Source organism: Echiichthys vipera, assembly GCF_963691815.1.
Source record: "Echiichthys vipera genome assembly, chromosome: X".
In the NCBI taxonomy this organism is placed as follows: domain Eukaryota; kingdom Metazoa; phylum Chordata; class Actinopteri; order Perciformes; family Trachinidae; genus Echiichthys; species Echiichthys vipera.
The window spans coordinates 15,866,683-15,887,140 of record NC_139825.1 but is presented as its reverse complement, the minus strand read 5'-3'; the positions used below and the strand labels follow the sequence as shown (position 1 = coordinate 15,887,140).

General features: G+C 40.6%; 1 protein-coding gene across 2 annotated transcripts in view; it reads left to right on the top strand.

The window, feature by feature from the left end:
* Window positions 1-20,458, top strand: part of nav1b (neuron navigator 1b) — a 53,158-nt gene that overhangs the window by 29,375 nt on the left and 3,325 nt on the right. The window contains exons 4-21 of one of the 2 annotated variants that reach the window (XM_083938904.1): window positions 553-703; window positions 1,740-2,040; window positions 2,894-3,635; window positions 4,118-4,534; window positions 6,445-6,486; window positions 6,567-6,724; window positions 7,328-7,501; window positions 8,112-8,164; window positions 9,121-9,198; window positions 11,482-11,565; window positions 12,212-12,323; window positions 12,440-12,561; window positions 13,486-13,664; window positions 13,928-14,084; window positions 14,735-14,933; window positions 17,957-18,054; window positions 18,148-18,243; window positions 18,634-18,802. In XM_083938904.1, the coding sequence (XP_083795030.1) occupies window positions 553-703; window positions 1,740-2,040; window positions 2,894-3,635; window positions 4,118-4,534; window positions 6,445-6,486; window positions 6,567-6,724; window positions 7,328-7,501; window positions 8,112-8,164; window positions 9,121-9,198; window positions 11,482-11,565; window positions 12,212-12,323; window positions 12,440-12,561; window positions 13,486-13,664; window positions 13,928-14,084; window positions 14,735-14,933; window positions 17,957-18,054; window positions 18,148-18,243; window positions 18,634-18,802 (3,332 nt within the window). Of the gene's footprint in view, window positions 1-552; window positions 704-1,739; window positions 2,041-2,893; window positions 3,636-4,117; window positions 4,535-6,444; window positions 6,487-6,566; window positions 6,725-7,327; window positions 7,502-8,111; window positions 8,165-9,120; window positions 9,199-11,481; window positions 11,566-12,211; window positions 12,324-12,439; window positions 12,562-13,485; window positions 13,665-13,927; window positions 14,085-14,734; window positions 14,934-17,953; window positions 18,055-18,147; window positions 18,244-18,633; window positions 18,803-20,458 lie in introns of both variants that reach the window. The other variant, XM_083938903.1, reaches the window with a different exon arrangement.

Sequence of the window (20,458 nt, the reverse complement as noted above, 5' to 3'; positions counted from 1 at the left end):
TGACTGTTTGGAGTTTCCCAAATAAGCTTCTGTGGTTTTCTGGAAGCTTCACTCACCGTTTTGCAAAGTTGATAAACGATGGGTTATATTGGGTGAAAAAAGCTGAAGTTCCACACATAAGCATTCTTTTTATGGAGCTTTCACAGATTCTGGATTTGTCCAAATGAATGAATTGTAACCTCTGGCCCGATAATCAAATCTAGTGGATATACAAATACCAGGAATACTTGGAAAAAGTACATGGCAACTGAAGATAATAACAACTCATATTTTATTTAATTAAACTTAAATATCCACTCCTGAAGCTTTGGTCACCATATCGAGTCTGGAGCCGACATAGTAGCTGAATCAAATCTTTCATTTTGGAATTACTTGCTTATTTTAGCATGTTACTACCTCCAGAGACAGCTTTCTGCAGACAGATGGACATATCAGTGTTACTGCCAGCCTTTCTTCCTTTCAAACTCAGGTTTCTGCAGTTTTACCTACTATGGTTGCCATTTACATGACAATGGCACATTTTTACTAAATGGTAATCCTGTCTTGTTTCAGTTGGGATGAGAGCAGTTCCATCAGCAGTGGACTCAGCGATGGTGAAGCCGATGGCTCTGAGAACCTCAGTTCAGAGGAGTTCAACGTCAGCTCCTCCCTTAACTCCCTCCCGAGCACACCCCTGGGATCCAGACGCAACTCTTCTGCTATGGTGAGCTGACTGATATACTGCATCTAACAGTCTGTGACAACGTTTGGTGTTCCATTTGTTTGGATTTTTTTGTGAAAGCAGTGCTAAAGATTGAAACCAAGGTCTTTACTCAAAGCATTAACATCCTCTTTGGTCTGTGTTTTACTTTGTATTGTGTGTTCAAAACTCACGTCTGTCATTAAAATGAAACTAAAGAGAAACTCTTTAGTCACAGTACAATTATCTCTGGTCTCTGTTTGTTCTGTTAAAAAAAAATCTGGTAGTTACACAAACCCTTAAAGCTCCTTTTTACTCAAAAATATGTTGATTGCTTCTTCACTTGGGTATTTGACCTGTACTGTGCACAGTTTCACACCAGAAGGCTGTTTTCAGGTTCAACTGAAGGTGCTCACCTTAAACTTTAAGACATGCATGTAAGAGTATGATTTTGTGATGAAAAAACAGACACAAATAACATCTTAAAACAGGTTTTTAGAAGGGATCTTTAAATTTGATCAAAATTGTTTCATGTTCACCTTAGATAAGTCGTTGGGGTTTCTACCTTTTACTAAGGTAAACATTTAGTCTTACTTACAGTATGCCCACTCGGAAGATATGAACATTAGTGCTACTCATTGAGCCATCTGCCGCTTAATATCACATTAATAGGCTGCCAAGAAACATCATGCCCAATTTTGTCCTCAGTGCCTCCACCTCAATGCACCACATGATAGTTTTTCTATTAGTGTCTTTTCTTGTCCACTGCAAAGGCTCAATCTCTCCTCTATTCTTACATTTTCTTTAGTTTTCTTTTAGTGTTGATTTAGTTCTTAAAGTGTTAAACCCATACCCATTTTTCCCCTTTCTGTTTCTCTTCTTTTGTCTTCCTCTGTGGTTTTCTTTAATCCACTCGGGGCATATCACTCTGTCTCCCTCCTTCCCACTGGAATGCAGCTGAGATGAGACAAAGATTACAGAGAACAGCCAATTCCATAGATAACACAGACTATGTCTGATGGTTACCCATACTGTGCCTCTTCACTTCCTCTCTCTGCAGCTCCGCACTGATGCAGAGAAGCGCTCCCTGGTGGAAAGTGGACTTTCCTGGTACAGCGAGGATGGCAAAGCCATCCACAAGCTTGATAGTTGCAGCTATGACACAGGGAGTCTCAAGACAGAAGCCCCAAGTAAGTGGAGAAAGAAGCCTCCGAGCCTCAGTGAAGATTCAGGCTGTAAAGGAGAACTGAGGAAGCCTCAAAGCTTGGGTCATCCAGGAAGTTTCAAGAAGGGTCGTAATCCTCCTATAGGCGTGACCTCCCCCATCACCCATACCTCTCAGAGCACGCTGAAAGTTGCAGGTGAGAATTGATGGTATATTCTCACTTTTAATCTATATGTCTCTTTTCATCAGCCTGTTTCCTTCTCTGCTATCAATTTTGTTTATCTCTTATGTTCTTAACTTGCTGTAACAATTCAATTTACGTCATCCATTATCTTTTTGTATGCGCTATCCAAATGTAAAACAGACTGTTTGTAGAGCAGCCAAGGCGGATATCTGCTTGGTGTCAAGATGAATACAGAGAGGTACCCCTCAGCGTAAGCCATGTTGCAGTTTTTCAGGGGAAAATTATTCCTTGAACATTATCCTCCACTGAATTGCAATCTCCACATATTTGCCAACTCTGTGCTTTTACTTTAATGATCCATATAGGTCAGATTTTGACTGATAATGGATCACTTGGATAAACTTAAAAAAAAAAAATCTTAATGTGGCATAAAACCCTTTCAAGTCAGTCAGTTAGTGAGTCATGGGCGCAATAAAGCTCTCTAAGTAAAAACAGATGTCTCTTGCTTATCTTTTATCTCAACTAGAATGACAGCACATGTATGTGTTATGTGCGTTATGTGAAGGTGTCTAGTGAAAGAGAAATCATCTAGGACAGTTCTAACTTTTAGTCTTTTAAGTAGGGTTGTTGTCATTTTTGTTCGACCAAGTTTACTGTTTTTACTGGCCCACGGACCCATTTAGTCTGTCTGTCCAATTATCATCCATCCATCTGTTTTTGAGTAGCTTTTGAGTCATGATGGCAACAGGACAAACAGAGCAACTTAAACATTTGTGCTGCTCTTTGTCATCATTTAAACATGGAGGTTTTTATTTAAATTGCTACAATATTGTTATTTAACTATACAATGTCTTTCTTTATGTAGCACCTAAAAGTGAGAAGCCGCTGGATAAATCCAGGATTTCCCTCAAAACTACCGGTCTACAACGCTCTCGTTCAGACGCTGGCAGGGATCATCATGGAGAGCACCGCAAGCCCCCGTCAGGTTTAGTTAAACCCACAGCTGGAGCCTCCTTTGGCTACAAGAAACTACCAACAGCCACCGGTACCGCCACTGTTATGACAGCAGGGGGCGCCACCATCTCCAGTGGCTCTGCTACGGTTGGGAAAACCCCCAAGTCATCCTGCATCCCTGTGAAGCCTGTGGGAGGAGGAATACCCTCGGGTCGAAAGAACAGTTTTGATGCCAGCAGTGAGCAGAGCTTCCTGGGGCCTAACGCCCGAAACAGCATTCAGTACCGCAGCCTGCCCCGACCGGCCAAATCGAGCACGCTAAGTGTGATTGGACGCCCTGCACCCCGGCCTATCAGCGGTACTATTGACCCCAGTCTGTTGAGTTTGAAACCGGTGCCCATGGCCTCCACAGGCCCCAGGGTTAAAGAGCCTACTAGCTGCAGCATTAAGATGTCTAATCGAACGAGCACAGGCCCAGTGAACATGACAGACCGAGAGAAGGAGAAGGAGAGAGCCAAGGCCAAGGCTGACCTAGGCTGTGGTTCTCTGAAAGGAGAGTCTCAATCCACAGGAGAGTCCTCTGTAAAGCTGCACGGCCTGAGACGGACCAGCAGCAGCAAATACCCTGAACTCTCATCACCCACCACACCAAGGTGTCTCATTTAAATATTACTTTAACTATTACTTTAGTAGTATCTAGCCATACAGGTGCAGTAACCTCAGTTTGATATGCTAAGGATTTCTGCTACCCCCCTAATACAACAACACAATATAATGAAAGTAAATGAAATTTCAGTTGTGGAACAGGAATGAAAATCACAGTTTAAATAATTGAACAGCAATATCTCCTTCCAAAAACAGCGTCCCAGTTTCAACAAGTAATCCACAGAGCTCACTATGAACAGTTTAGACTAATGGGATCTATGTTGCTGTTGAAATTAAAAGGAAAAAATCTTAGAGGCCGATACCTCAAAACCTAGATAAATACAACCACAATACTACAGATCTGCCTTGTATATATGGCTTTGAAGTAGTGAAGTTAGAAAATTAATTTCATATATTATATATATTGAAATAAATGCATCTCGAACCTATTCTCTTTATTTTAACCTCCTTTTTTGTGCCTGATCCCCAGGATGCTGAACACTAAGTCTCTGGGTCGGCCACCCAGCTTGGCTCACCTGGACAAGGTCAGCTCCAACAGTCTTGACTCCTGTGTGACCATCCAGGACCTCCCGCCCAAAGTCCCCCCTTATTCCAAACTGCAGGACTTGGCTGGTTCCCACACCTCCTCCCGCCTCACCCCCAGCCCAGCGCCTGTGCTCCACATCGATTCCCCTGGCTCCTACACCAGTGAAAGTCTAAGTCTAAGCGGATCCCCGCTGCTTTACCCCAAGCTATCTGGCATGCACCGCAGCATGGAGTCCCTGCCCCTCCAGATAAGCGTGCCGTCCAGCGCGAGGTTTATCAGAACTGAGGTATATGACAAGGAAGAGAGGAGTACAGGAACCTGGGGAGCTGGAAGCAGGACATCCCTCAACCTCACAGATAGGTTAGTCTCATCTCAAGAAATGACATATGACGTATAAAATTGATGTTATAAAGGTGCAAACAGAAAACAATTTAAATACATGTAGTTATTTCAGTGAAAAGCCTCTCAATGCCACTTTACCATTTTGTAAAACTAACACTGGAAGCAAGTCAGACCTGTCTAGTTGGACGGGCCTCCCCCTGTCCCTTGCAGGCCAGGTTAATCTCATTAAGATTAAGAAGTTTCTGTATCTTTTTCAACATCTCCCAATTTGTCTTAACAAATCGTTTTTTACTAACCTAGACCAACATCTTAACGCCTTTATTTGGCAGAACAAACCAGCCCGTATCAAAAAACATATTCTTCAACTCCCTAAACCTGAAGGGGGACGGGCACTCCCTAATTTTCGCGACTACTTCTGGGCTTGGAACATTAATAAACTTTTATATTGGCTCCGCGGTTACAGACGTCTGCCCGCCCTGGGCTCATACTGAGATAACATCTTCTTCCTACTCTTTACATTCTACAATTTGCTCACAGATCCCAATAACTGCTCATAGGGTCTCATCCAATCCAGTTGTCGCCAATACTATTAAAATTTGGATCCAGTTCAGGAAGCAGTACGGCTTGCAAAGGGCTTCGATCCTTGCCCCAGTTTTGAATAACTATGCGTTTCTCCCTTCCTGCACCGATCCTGCGTTCTGCATATGGTCAGATAAGGGCCTCAAAACGCTTAATGACCTGTACGACGAAGGTGTTTTTGCGTAGTTTGCATCTATTTAAAAAAATACAGCCCGCCTGATAGAAAATACACTTTTTTGGTACCCTCAAATGAGACATTTTATTCAAAAGCAATTCCCACATTTTCCGAACCGCCTCCCTGAAGCTAATTTATATTACGATTGTACTTCTGAGCCCAGTCCCCACCATATCATCTAAAAATGCATGGGAAAAGGATTTGGGGATAGACATTACTGAGGTCCGCGCTTCCTCCGTCTAAAAATCTGCCCCTTACTACGCAACGTGCCGTGGCCTTTACCACTCTGCACGCCAGACGTAACATTCCCCTTAAATGGAAACACGTTTCACCACCGACTCATAATAGTTGGATTAGTGACATTTTTACAATGTCTACGGTTAGAGAAGTTAAGGTTTTCACAGGGGGGATCTTTGACAGCAGTCCACCAAACCTGGGACCCACTGCTGGCTCTTATTGGTAATAGTTTCACCGTTACTCCTGATGATGCTGAGGACACTTCCTCATGCCTGGAAGAAGAGACCCCCACCCCTGTGACTGACATTGGTTGTTGAGAGCGATGGCGGGATTTATGTTGGGTTTTTTCGTTTTTTTTAATCTCTTCTTCTTCACTTTAAAGCAGACACTCTGTACTGCTGTTGTGCGTTTTTTGTGGGCTTGTCTGCAAGACAAAAACATTTGGGGGGAAAAAACTAACACTTGAAGAAGTAACTGCATTTGTCCCAGCAGCTTTAAGTGTGTAAAACAAAATGTCAAATTGGCAGTCGATCCACTGTTTCAGTGTGAAGACGGGCAACAAGTTTCTTGGCAGCAGCCATACCAGCCAACCATAATTTAGATGAAGGGCTGAATCCATCGGAAAATGCCTGTCAGTCAAAGTGGAGATGGTCTGAATTATCTTCTGCCAATTTTTTTTTTAACTTTTAGGCAATCCCACGCTGTGTGTATGAATGTGCCCAGAGTGCCAAATGGGCAAGATGTACAACAAGTATTTGGAGATAAAACCTTCAGATGCCTTATATGGGTGTGGTGCAGATCCTATGAAAAAAACTTTAAATTAATAAATCAATGATAGTATTTGTAAGGCTCTGAGAAACATATGAGTTTTATAAGAATTATTCACGATTTATCCGTTTATTCTCTGTTATGAATGTTTTTATTCTCTTCTTCACAGCCTGCAAACTGACAGAAATACCTTGCCAAAGAAAAGTTTAGAGTAAGTATTGTCCTAGCATCTATTTGAAATCTCACACAGTGATGTATCTACAGAAGATGAAATTATTTTTCTTTTCACAGACGCTATGGCTCAAGCCTGTCAGAGAGTGACGGCAAACCGGGACGACGCCACTCCCACAATATAGTCAGCATGACAGAGAGCGACAGCCCCCCTCAGCTGCCCTCACCCACCCGTCCTCTCCACCCCCCCTCTGGCAAAACTCCTCTCACCAACGTTGGTGAGTCTGCTCGCTCCATTTGGCTGCCAAGTTCTAAAAGCACTCGGTGTTTGAGCTCTGAAACTAATGAAACTTGATGTCACTGATAAGCCATCCAACTCATGGGTAACTATCATTGAGGACAAGGATATTAATTTCACACTGAGAGGAAAGCCCAGCATAGTTTTTACAGTTAAGAAATGTTGACACAAGTTATCAATAATAGTTTGTCATGCCTGAATGTTGAAGTGGTGGCATTTTATTATGGTATCAGATTTTAATATGTGCATGTTACAATTTCACATCTGCATTCATTTAGACTTGAGTTAAAGTCTGAAAAATGCTGGGTATGGACGCAATAGGGGGTCATGTCAGGCTATATTTATCTCTTTGACTGTTGTGGAACCGTAGTGTTGCCTTTCACTGAGTCATCAGAATAAGGGTGCTATACCTAGATGTACCGTGTGTGTGTGTGTGTGTGTGTGTGGTTGTTTGTGTCGGTTGGTTTTTGTGTGTGTGTGTGAGAGAGAGAGAGAGAGAGAGAGTTCTCTACAGAACTGCATGTCACTGCAGTTTTATCTGTACCACTAATTGTCTTTTCAAACATTTCTTTTTTTATGTTAGTTGCCCCAATATCTAGTGGCACCCCAAGAATATCACGCTCCAACAGCATAGGCCCACCCAGCGAGTCAGCCTGCGATCTCTATGGATCCTCCCCCCTGGGCAGCAGTATGTCCCTGTCTGACCGGCCAAAAAGCATGATGCGGTGTGGGTCTTTCCGTGAACCAGGGGAAGACGGTGAGCCTTCTCAGCCAGCCCCCCTGCAGGGGAATTGCCCAACATAGCCTCAAATTAAAGAAAGCTGTCTGCTCATACAGCACGCAATCTATTAAGCAGAATTTTCAGAGAGACGTGTGTTTTAATGAACAGGAAAAGTGGATAAGAGTCTTGGTGCTTTCATTTTAGATTAATAGTGAGTTATATAAGAACTTTAAGACACTATCTGTGGTTCAAATGTAAACGAAACAAGAGACCCTCCACCAATAATTTAAACCTGCTTTCACTCTCAGATAGTTTGCAGGCCTTTTAATACACATTCTACTCTTAACTTAATATATTTCACTGCAATTATAAAGGTCTGCTTACATCAAACTCTTAAATTGTGTCTGTGAATGTGTCTGTTACTGATACATTTTTAATTACCGGACTGAGTTTGTGATATGCCATTGTCTTAAGGCTTGTCAATAGCAAAAATGGTTAAATTTATGCATTGCTTTAGGCGTTTATTTGTGACGGGTTAGGAGGTATTATAAGCATTTATTAAGCACCTGGTTAGCCTAGTAAATTACTTCAGATAATAATATGTTACGTTTAATATTAAGTCAAGTCTCTACCTTTCCTATTCCAGTACATGGTTCTGTGCTCTCTTTGGCATCTAATGCTTCATCCAACTATTCCTCGGTGAGTAAAGTCATAATATGTACAGTCTAATGTTACTTTTTCTGGAGTTTTGTGGTTTGTGACTTCACTACACACTGTCCTTTCTTCAAGTAGCAAAGTGACAATTTAAGAAAGCTTGTACATCCCAGATGCATTATCATGAATATAGGGAAATTGCATTAATCATATAAATCATAGATTTTTTAACATGCAGGAGAACCTTGCATTCATTATATTAAGGGTCCTTAAAGTCTCCCTCTTAGTGACCTGGTACTGCATTCTGTGATTGGAAAACTAAAAACTGATTGGTACCTGTTCGAAGTTTGTGTTTCACCATTGCCATCTCCAAAGAAACTTCAGTGATGCCCCTTTTACTGTGGATAAGTAGTTTTCCTAACTGCCCCTAAAGTTAATACTCTACTTTATCCCTTTTCATTGTTCATTTGCTTTCACCATGCCTTCTTTAGAATGAGGAGAGGATACAAGGGGAGGTAAGGCCAATGTGCCATGACTCATCAACGTTGTGTCTTTTCTGTCAGTCATTTCCTGTTGAAACGGTTCCATTCACCAGATGATGTTATCAGTGCTCAGTGAAGTCGTGACCATCTCTTAACTCCGGATCTCAACTCAGTTCATTTTGTTTTATCTCTTTTATTTTATTTTATCTAAAATTCTTTATCATTAAGCAACACCTACTAACATTTAATAAAGACATTTACAGACCTCACAAAAGTCTGAGTGAAAAGTCCACATTTTCTATTGGTTTGGAGTGTATTTACCTGCTGTTATTTCTTCTTTTTTCATATTTTGTTGTTTGCATATTCCTTTTTCTTAGTTAACCAAACAAAACAGCATAGTTCAACACATTCAGTTGCTGCCTTATCATAATCAAAACTTTAATATCCTCAACAGCTTTTTGTTGAGGGATGTATAATATATTGTCCATACTGCAGGGACTTACTTTTCAATATCCACAGCAAATCCGCAAGTTGAGGCGAGAGCTGGAGTCTTCCCAGGAAAAGGTTGCCGACTTGACCATGCAGCTTAGTGCCAATGTATGTATGATTTTTTTACTTATTTTTTTTTCTGTTTTTGCCTCTTTTTGTGAGCTAATAATATTATGTGTTGGAAGCATGACCAGATTTTTTTTCACCAGAGTCTGATCAATTAAAAATGGATTACAAAAAGTAATTGAGTTTGTAACGCCACAACCAACTGAAATACAGAAACCCCATTTAACATGCGTACCTAATATCCGCCCTGCATTTTTTTGAGGGTGAGATGTGAGGAAGATATGGTGTGAATCCTTGCTCACTTAAGAAATTGAGGATCACTGTGGAGAACTATGAAAGCTGAGACATGACTCTGGCCTCCGTCCGAATTGCAAGGAGTAAGGACAACCAGTCATATCATATCTAGGATCTCCCAACCCACTCAACACTTTGGGCTTTTCTGAAATATATATTTTAGCATTTTAGGCCTTGTTTCGATAGCTGAAAGTAGAATGAGAGAAAATGAAGGTCCCTGGTTGCCGTTCATGGTCAGCTCTCGTCTAGACCACTTTGGTCATACAGCAAGCATGTCATCATTTCCTCTCACTGCCACTTGCATCTTTGCAATCTTGATAGACACCCGTTTAGCCTTGACCCTCAACTTGCTTTTAACTGATTGAACCGCTGAAACATTTTCCACCCCTGCGCCTTCTTATAACCTTACCCTGCAGCTTCTAGACGCTTGAATATGGCCGTTTCCATCACAGGCAACTTTAACTTTAACACCACTAATCTTGATCTTATATACAACCGGTAAGAACTACAGTGTCCTATTGCACATTTTACCCACTGCCATTAACAAAGTATCAACTAACCTGGGTGTTGTGAAGTGACTGTGTTAGGCCTATCTGTGTGTCTTTTGTGTATAAGAAGTTTAATCCCACTGTCCCTCTCTTTTACATTCTTGGATGTATTGACTGCTGGACTTGCTGTTTCCCCCTGCCTTCCTCCCGCTGGCCCGCACCTTTGGATGCTGGGTGTAGCAGCTAGGCCAGGTTTGTTGGACTGTTGCTTTCAGAGAGCTCTCTGTCGCTTCTGCATGAATCTGAGTGGACGAGTCATGTCATCTGGCATCAAGTTGCGCTTGCCTCATGGCCCAGCTGACCTCATCATCTACCTTGAAGCATGTTGTTGACAAGATGGCAACTAATTCTTATTTTTATTTCAATAAATCCTTAAGTTTCTAAAATGTTAGAACAAAGTAAAAATACTAATTTCCAATAGCTCAATCTCTGTATTTATATTTTTGGATTTGTACAATGAAATACAGCAAGTGGTTGGCATATTTTCTTCACAAATTCATCAAACCATTATCAAATCATTCTGTGTTCATTTTCTGTCAATTGACTAATTAATTAAGCAACTAATTTTCTCACTGACTATTCCCTGATTTCCTGTTTTCTTATATTTAAGATAAGATAAACCTTTAATGACCACTAGAGTCGATTCAGTCATTTGAAGGCTAATAAGATATCACAAATACCAACCTTTGGGATACAACTTGTAGACAGTAGAGAGAAATGTAGTTATTTAAAAACAAATTGGAGATAAGGATTTCAGGTGATGTTACACTTTCAATGCATTATATATTGAGTCGTTATGACTATTATGACCCCCTGAATTGTTTGCTCTAAAGTTCAATAACATCATTCAAACAGATTCAAACAGCTGCAGAGTATTCTATTATTCAATAGTATATGTGCTATTATTCAATAATTGTGACTCCAAGGTACCAACAAAAATAAATTAAGAAGAGTATGATAGGCTAGCCATATTTAACAAAATGAAGCAAACACATCCATACAAACCAGACAGTGAGCTGTCAGACCTGTATGAAAACCAAAAGAGGTAACTGAACCCAACAAAAATAAAACTGCAAAAAGTCGACTATCTGGCCCATCATTCGAACTAACTATCATATGTCATCACTTGGTGGTGGTGTCTGTTTCTCATTGTTGACCTCATCATCAGCAGAAATAGTGTGAGACATAGCCTAAAGAGCAAACATGCTAGATGAGGTTGACACAGTTTTTTTCCGCAGCACTACACCGCTTTCCTCCCTCACCACCATTACCTAGACATCCTCTTTTATCTCTGACATTGTCCACAGCTGTCCACAGCTACATCCACTCTCCTAGCAGATGGAGAAAGCCATTTGCTTGATGTGCTGCGAGTGTGTGAGGCTACAGACTGATTAGATGAAGCCGTTGACTCATACCTGTCTGCTGTCTCAACCCTCCCCCTGTCTCTCTCTGCCTCCTTATATGTCTGTGTCTTCCTCTAAAGGCTAATCTGGTAGCAGCATTTGAGCAGAGTCTGGCACTGATGACGGCCCGCCTGCAGACCCTGTCGGTCTCCTCAGAGCAAAAGGTATCTATCATGATGCTAATGAATGTTATACCACCTGAGACATGTATGGCTGTTTCCATTTATTTATATCAGGAAAAGTCCATGATACTTAAAGAAACAAGCCATAAATATCATTTTATAGGAATAATTGTTTTACTACACACTCAAATACATGATAATGATTATGAACTTTTAGTTTGATCATAATTCAGCTGCTTTATATTAGATCCCGTCAGTGAAAGAGTAGCTACCAGGTGACTCGACAGTTATATCAGTATCAGTGAATACATGGTCCAATATGTGCTAATATGTGCCTTTTTAGAAAACATATAATGCAGAAAACGATGCTTAGACTTGAAATGATAAGTGTAGTTATGTAGTCAGCAATTGACTGATACTGAAAATATAATACTTGCACAATCCACTTGAAAATTTTCTTTCCAGCTCAAAAGGTCTCTATATTGCCATATCGGTAATCAGTGTTGGTGTGAAAAATCCCATATCGGTCGGGCCCTAGGCAAGGGTTTATATAGCAGGATTTTCATATTGTCAACAGCCACTCAACAAAAACCTGTCATCCTTGTTGAAACCAGTTAGACATTCCTCAGTTCGCGGTTCAGAAGAAACTTGGTTCATATAAGCGCATAATTATACTTTCCCTCTTCAGGAATCTGAGCTCACTGATCTGAAGGATACCATCGAGGTTCTGAGGGTCAAAAACACAGAGGCCCAAGAAATTATTCATGGGGCTCTCAATACTCCGGACATCGCATCTAAAGGTACATAATATAATGGGGAAGTACTAAAACAAAACACATGCGAAGATGAAGGTAGGAATTTCAAAAGTTTCCCTCCCAACATTAAGTGTACTCTCTTTTTTTCTCCTGGTATTTAGAGCTTTTGATAAATCGCCAGAACTCTTCAGAAAGCATCTCTAGCCTCGCCAGCAACACCAGCCACTCAAGCATGGGTAGTCTTAAAGAGCAGGAGGCAAAGAAGAAGAAGAAGAAGAGCTGGGTGAGAACACATGGGCAACATGAAAACGTTGCACTGATTGGAAATACTGTTAAGTGTATCAGTTTTGTCAGTCTCTGACCAGAAGATTGGTGATCAAAACATCAGTAGAGGCACACACGGATGCCACCCCCAAATACATTCAAAGAAATATAATTGCAATGGTTTATGAATCAGATGTTTTCTCAGATAATTAAAGAAAGGGATGGGAACTATCAAACCATTTTTGGTATTTCAGGGATAATGTATTGAAAATCTCTGCCGGTCTGGGTTTATATTGGATCAGGTACTGTCAAATTTCAAGAGTCAAGTATTTATTTGTCACATGCTCTTACTGTACAGTATGTGTAGTGAAATCCCAGGCTGCTAACAAGGCTATTGTGAGAAAACAGATCATAAATAAGAAAAAGAAATGATAAAGGAGAACACATTATAAATGTGTAATAAAATTATTAAAATTATATGTTTATATTGGCCCAGTGGGTACAGAAGGTGGGCTGTAATCAGTTTTTATTATGTTTGATGTGAAAGAAATAGAAGTCATTCAGCTGCTGCTGTAGTTTGTTCTCCTGCATGTGTGTGTGTGTGTGTGTCATTCTCTTTCTATCTTGTTCCAAATCTGTTATAAAGTATGAATCTGGTCTCTCCCTCATGCTGCCCTGCTTTTTATTTTAGGTCTTTGAGGTGAGTGATGTTGCTAAGGTAAATAAACCCTAAACCCCCTCCCCCTCTCCAGCCTGCATGCACTTTATGAGACATACTTGATTCACAGAATCACTTTGTTCCATGATCACATCAAATTGTTAAATTAAATTATAGCATCATGGTTGAATGTACTGATGTAAGAATTGCTTGTTAATTGTATCATACCCCGGCCGTAGTTTAGACATATGATTCATTTCAGTCTCATGTTTCTTCTCTGTACAGTTACGCAGCTCCTTTAACAAGGCCTTCAGTAAGAAGGGCTCCAAGGCATCAGGGCCATATGCTGACATTGAGGAAATTTCCACCCCAGAATCCTCTGCACCTTCCTCCCCTAAAGTCCACCATGGCGGAGACAACCCTCCATTGTCAATGAAATCCTCAGCCTCTGCATTATCATCAGGGTAAGCCTCTTTCTGCAACTATCACAGTACTATAAATCACAACAGAGAATATTTACGAGTTATAACATTAGAATATTTCATATATATATATATATATATATATATGCTGTCAGCACCCATATGTTGCTTTAGCTATGTTTATTTCTCAAAGAATAAGATTTTAGTTCTGATATAGCTAAATGAGGTTTCTAGCTGTCAGTCTGAGGATTCTTGCTACATTCACACATCTCTAATGTCAGCTTACTTGAACTGAATACCTCCAGACTCTGTGAAGAAGGTGCAGAGGAGGGTGATAAGGTCGTAACAGAACTGCGTACAGAGCTGTGGGAGAAGGAGCGCAAGCTGACAGACATCCGCCTGGAGGCTCTTAGCTCTGCCCATCAGCTGGAGCAGCTGCAGGAGGCCATGACCAACATGCAGGTACTGTATGTGTTAGGGGTGGGGGAAAATTCAATTTACTTCAGTCTTTGTAAAATATTTTTTTAACAGTTTTCTTAATGCTTGAATCGATTCAATTGCATAATTTTAGTCTGTGTGGAGGTAGTTACCGTATTTATTATCTATGAGTAACGTGACCATACATTTGAGTTGAGGCCATTTCTGATACACAGTATCAAGCATTTTCTACAGTAAAAAGTCTCTGGAAGTGTATGATTCAACTTTTTTCCATTGTCCAGTGTTAAAAAGCTAAACAAAAATCGTGATTAATCGTTTTATCGAATTAAAAAATGCAATACATTTCAAATTGGCAACCAAGTATCATTATAGTATCAAATCTAGAAAAAAAACATATTTTCCATATTTGCCCTGGTATGTGTGATGTGTTTGACATTTTATTTTATTTTTTACTCCCAGTCGCTTTAAACTTGTATTTATATATGAAGTCTAATTTCCTTTATTTGTTGTCTCACAAATTAGTTTCATATTTAAACTTAATTATTCCAACAAATATTATCTTAAATGTGAGGAATCATTTTAGCATGTACTAAACAAATTCCACTGCAGTAGTATTATGGAAGTTTTTCTGTGATATATGAAAATTACTGTAACACCTGTGATTTTGTCTGTAGTCAACAGTGGAGAACCTGAAGGCTGAGAACGACCATCTGAAGACAGGTGGTCTGTCCCCTTGCCAGTCTCCTGGACCGTCCAGCTCCGTCTCCCAGTCCTCAGGTCTCACTGCTCTGGGAAATTTATCGCCTCGACAGTCCGTAGCCATGCACATACCAAAAAGCTACAGCAGAGGGCTGAGTGAGGGGGGCAGCTCAGGTACAGTTGAGTCTCTGACATGTTGACAGTGTGGTGAATGGTGTCACCGATTTGGTAGACAAGTATGCATAGCAGTTCAATTAAATAGTATTAAAACAAACAAAAAAATTAATTATAACTGCAGGCAGCATTGAGCGGCCCATGCTTCTCAATAGAATTATGACATCATCGTTCGAGGTATTGACTATTCCTTCACAATTTAGCATCACATTAGTGGGAGGATTATACCAAGAAAATATCAAATTAATCCGATAATCTCTCTAGGAGGAGTTTGCATAAAATACATGAAAACCGCACAAAATTCAAAATGGCCGACTTCCTGTTGGACAGAGCTAATGAAAGCTAATGGGAAATATGTCTAAAAATGATTAAAGCTATGTGGGTACCAAATTTCGTGAATATTAGAGCATTTTTGTTTTTACTAAGGCCTTCAAAGTGCTCAAAGTAATTAGGGAGCACAATAGACCGGACGTGTCAAATTATAACATCAAAAACATAATTGGTATGAACATGCGTCCACAGTTATGTGCATTTTTGTGCATCCCAAAGGCCTCAAACGTATTCGCAAAATGAAAATGAATGCACAAAATCCAAGCTGGCCAACTTAGGCGAAAAATATTTAAAAAATGTCAATATGTTCTTCAAGATGAGAGCAATGATACCATCAAATTTCGTGAACATCAAAATAACTTTTTCCCAAACATGGTGGGGGTTTGGGTGCGCTATGGAGCCTGCTGGCCACACACGAGCCAAATTACTGCAGAACTTTGTAATTTTTGCCACTTCTGACCAGTGTGCAAGTTTTGGTGAGTTTTCTAAAATCCCAAGCCCCTCAAAATCTGATAAAGTCTGACACATAAAGCTGACTTCCTGTCTTCAGTAGGTGGCGCTATGACTAAGAATTATTTTCAGCATGTAGATGTCTTCAGACCTGGACTGTTATCCAGCATGTGAAATGTGGGGCAGATTGGACAATGTAAAGTTAAGCTACGACTTTAACGTCCTTTTTCAAGTTCTGGGCAAAATTCATTGCCACGCCACATTGAGGGCATTCCATGAATCCTCAAAAGCTTTGCAAATTAGCATCACAGAGGTATTTAGACCTACCAGATTTGAAGTCACTCGGGTTAATTCTCTGGGACGAGTTTGTTAAAGTGCAACATGTCTGACTGACTTCACTTTACTGCCACAGTAAATCCGTCTTTTCCAGGGACTTGACCAGTGTCCTCTCAATGGCTGCTTGCTGGGGAAAGAACCTGCAGAGTGATAGAACAGAGATCGCTGATTCGCTCATGTAGCTGTCAATCAAAAAAGGATTCCGCCTCAGAGAGCTCATCCAATCATCATGCAGAAGCCGAGCGTCCGGGCCAGCCCACTGTCCCATAGACCCCCAGAGACGCTGAGCGTCCGATGGGCGGTACAAAACCAAGCATTTATCCAATGAGCATCTAGTTTGGCTGCAGTAGAACAACCCGCTCTACGCTTCCCCATTGAAGTCAGTAAAAGCTGAGCGTCCAACTGTGTAAAGGGCTGTGGCGATGAATGAAAAGGAAGTTGCGCCAGTTACCTGTGATAAGTAGCAGATTCTGAACAAAAGATGAAGGCTTTCTAGCGCGTATTTAGTACAAAAATGTACACACAGCAGAACATTTTAGGGGAAGCTGAGCTTCCCTTGCAGTCTTAGAGCAATCGCCACTGGTTTAAACACTAATGACGCATTTGCAACTTTTTGTGCGCTTAAGAGCCCGATTAGCACCTCAAAAATGCTAAAAGTAATTAGGGGGGTGCTATAGAGCCGATGTGTCACACCCAGGCCAAATTGGGGCATCAAATCAAAGTAATTACTAGTTTGAACATGGGCAAGTTCTTTTGCATCCTACGGCCCTCAAACGTGTTTGAAAATTGACGCACAAAATCGGAAATGGCCGACTTCTTCTCCGGCAAAAAATTAAAATAAAAAAATGTACAGGTGCTCTTTAAGATCAGAGCAACAATCCCACCAAATTTCATCATTCATTCAACATCAAAAGAAGTTTATCCCAGCCAATGGCATGCGTTTGGGGGCACTATGGAGCCCATTGGCCACACCTGACCCCAATGAGTTTTGAACTTTGCCACTTCTGAGCACATCAATCAAATGGCTTTCTCCATCTGTGTGCCAAATTATGTGAGCCTATGTGCATCCTACGCCCCTCAAAAATGCAATGGCGCAGTAGAAAAATAATAGTTTTAATTAGAAATATGTGTGTGTCTTGAATTTACAATATGAATGGACAATAAGTACAACTAAAATGGTTATAGTGCTTTTCTAGAAACATATTTACCTAATAATTCTGTACATTCGACATACCAGACACAGCTTCTGGTCTAGAAAGAATCTAATTTATGTACTGTACATGTGCACCAATTCATTTAGGGTATTAATTAAGTCAGATATCCATTTACAATACTGACTCCTTGCTTCCAAATTATTTTTTTTTCTATCCCTTAAAGTTTTAATTTGTGAACATGAATTTACTTCTACAAACGGTTAAATAATGACTTTGGATTAGCATTTTGTGCAACATTTATTGTTTTTTTTTTTTCAACCATGACCCATCAAAAGAAGAAGAAGAAGAAGAAGAAGAAGTACTTTATTTATCCCGCACAGGGAAATTGAATTTTTTCACTCTTATTATTATACATGTTACACACAGGCCCGAATTACACTCATGCACAAACAGGACCTATACATGCAATTAAGGAGAGATGTTAGAGCGAGGGGGCTGCCGGTAACCAGCGCCCCGAGCAGTTGGGGGTTAGGTGCCTTGCTCAACAGCACCTCGGCAGTGCCCAGGAGATGAACTGGCACCTCTCCAGCCACCAGTCCACGCTCCATACATGGTCCACACAGGGACTTGAACCAGCGACCCTACGGTTCCCAGCCAAGTCACCTATGGACTGAGCTAAAAGGCCCAGTACTGATTTATTAAAAACTAAATCTGGTTTTGTTGTATGTCCTTTTTTTATTAACTCCTTAGCAGACATCTACTCTGCAGATTCCCTCAGTCTTTCCTCACAGAGGGATGATCACCGTGTTCGGGTGGTAATCTGTGTTGCAGATCTACATGTCTTCAAAGATGTAAGCATGTTGTTCGTCATCTTTCCTTCTTCAGGCCAATAAACATGATTTTAAATCTCTGCATTACCTGTTTATTGCACTTTGGGTCAACAGGAGGTTAAGCAGCAGGATTTTTTTGTCGGCACTGTCAGGGTGAACGGCAGGATGGACTGGCCCATGCTGGATTCAGCTGTCAGCCAGGCGTTCAAGGTGAGTCCCCTTCTTCTGACAACTTTGTTCAATGTGACCTGTCCAAGGACTGAATGTGCAGTTTGCTTCATGCATGATTCAGCTGTCACATTAAATTTAGCATGTCGTTACTTCAAAGCGTTCCAGTACTGCTGCACAAAGGTGGAAACTAAGATGCAGAAATAGCGTATGGAATCACGCTAAACTTTGTGATTTATTAAGAAGCACAAACTTGATAAAAGAGGTATTTGAATTTACTACAACAGGTCATTGACTGTCCAGGTCTCACCTTTGACGCATTTTGGAAGTTAATTCGCTCTGAAACATCACAACGCACTGTCTTGTCTGCACACACTGAATTCTATTTAGTCAGATTTACTCAGTTTTCTTTTTCTGTCCTTTGAATTCCAGGTGTATGTAGCCAAGGTGGACCCCACCTCAAGTCTGGGCCTGTCTACAGACTCCATCTACAGTTACAGTATGGGCCATATTAAGAGAGTGCTTGGAGGAGAAGCTCCAGAGACACAGCCCTCTCGTTGCATGTCCCGAGGCTCCAGTAGCATCACAGTGGCTGTGAAAGGTTTGTGGAGAAATGTGTGAAGTATAATATCATATATGGTCATCATAAGACTGGACATTTACTTCTACAGGTTTGAAAGTAATTCACTTCAGGACAGCATTAGTAGCATTTAAATGAGTTACATTTTAAAAAACACAAGTTTAATTGTTTAACTTGTTTATAACATACAGTTTATAACATAAGAATACAATATATGCTTTCTTTCTTTTTTTTTAAACTTGAGTCAATCAGAATTTGAGCTGAGATAAACTTCCTCATGCAAATGTTGATATTCTGCAGTAGAGCCTGTTGGAGTCATTCCTGTTTCCACTTTCAAATAACTGTCTTTTGAATTCTGAAATCATAAATCTTTTGATTGAATGCTGTGTCCACCCACACAATACGTTGAGGGACACACAATCAGGTTTCTTGTGTCAATCAAATCTTTTGCCTTAGCTAAAGTGTGAAGTGTTTATCTGAGGAGTTTAACGCTCTTATCCTTGTCTCGACTAAGTGCAAATCCCCTAATCTGTTTATCACACTAATTTTGGACCTGTCTTTGTTGTCATTTGATCCAGTGTTGCTTATTTTGTTTTACAACTCTTCTTTGCGCCCAGCGTGCATTCAGCTACATTGACCTTGTAGCTATCCTCATTATCAACCAAAACATAAACTCAAATGACCTCATAGCATCTAATGAACTCATCAGGTCAACAACATTATGTTTTTCCTCTCTGGAAAGGTTAAATGATGCGAAATAATATTTTCAGACTTAACATTAAATACTTTTTTACTTTTGCTCTTATTCCATAAAAGACAATATTCATATTAAGCAGTTTCCATGGCTAATGTATTTTTCCCATAGTGTCAGACTTGTTTGACATTGACAACACAGCCTCCCTCTTTCATTCCTTCAACCACCTTCTTGAAAAGGTCGGCATTGCAACATTCTCACATATCCAAAAACCTGTTGATATCCTTTTCATAATGTTTAAAAGTCTGTGCTTCCGATTAGCAATTCAGGTTTTTCTCTTTGTCAAGCATCTCTTTCCCAGCCTTGCAAACTGTTGGACAGTTGGTTCATGTAACACACAGAGCTAACCATAAACAGGCAAAAGGCTGAAAACTGTGGTAAAAACCCCAATTCAGACAAATATTCTGAATGTGCTGCATACATGCCCAAAGAATGCTTCTGAAACCTGATTAATATTGGCATATCCCACATGTCTTAGTGCTACATTCTGGAAAATGCCTTATTCTGAATATCCAAACAGAATATACTGTTTACATGACCTGTATAAAATGCTTAATATTATCCTAAATAGAATAATAGTGGAATATGAGTATGCATGTAAACTTAGTCACATATGTGGAGCCCATCAATGACTCTAAACCAGAGCTGTGACCAGAGAGGAAAGTCACGGTTCTTTTGCATGCAGGAATGCAAAAAGCGACGTGCTGGGAGAGCTGGGAAAGCAGCGGTAGCCTAGACGAGGCTCTGGGTAACATGATCTCAGTGCAGCCTACCCAGCTGGTCCACCAGCCTCCGACACATGGGCCCCATAGATGTAAAGGCGAAACATTAGACTCCTGCAGGCTGGTGGGGGTTTCACACACTCCCTGCACTTGGTGCAAAGTTATTTTCAGAGCAAAATGCTTGAACTCCATGTTGCCCAG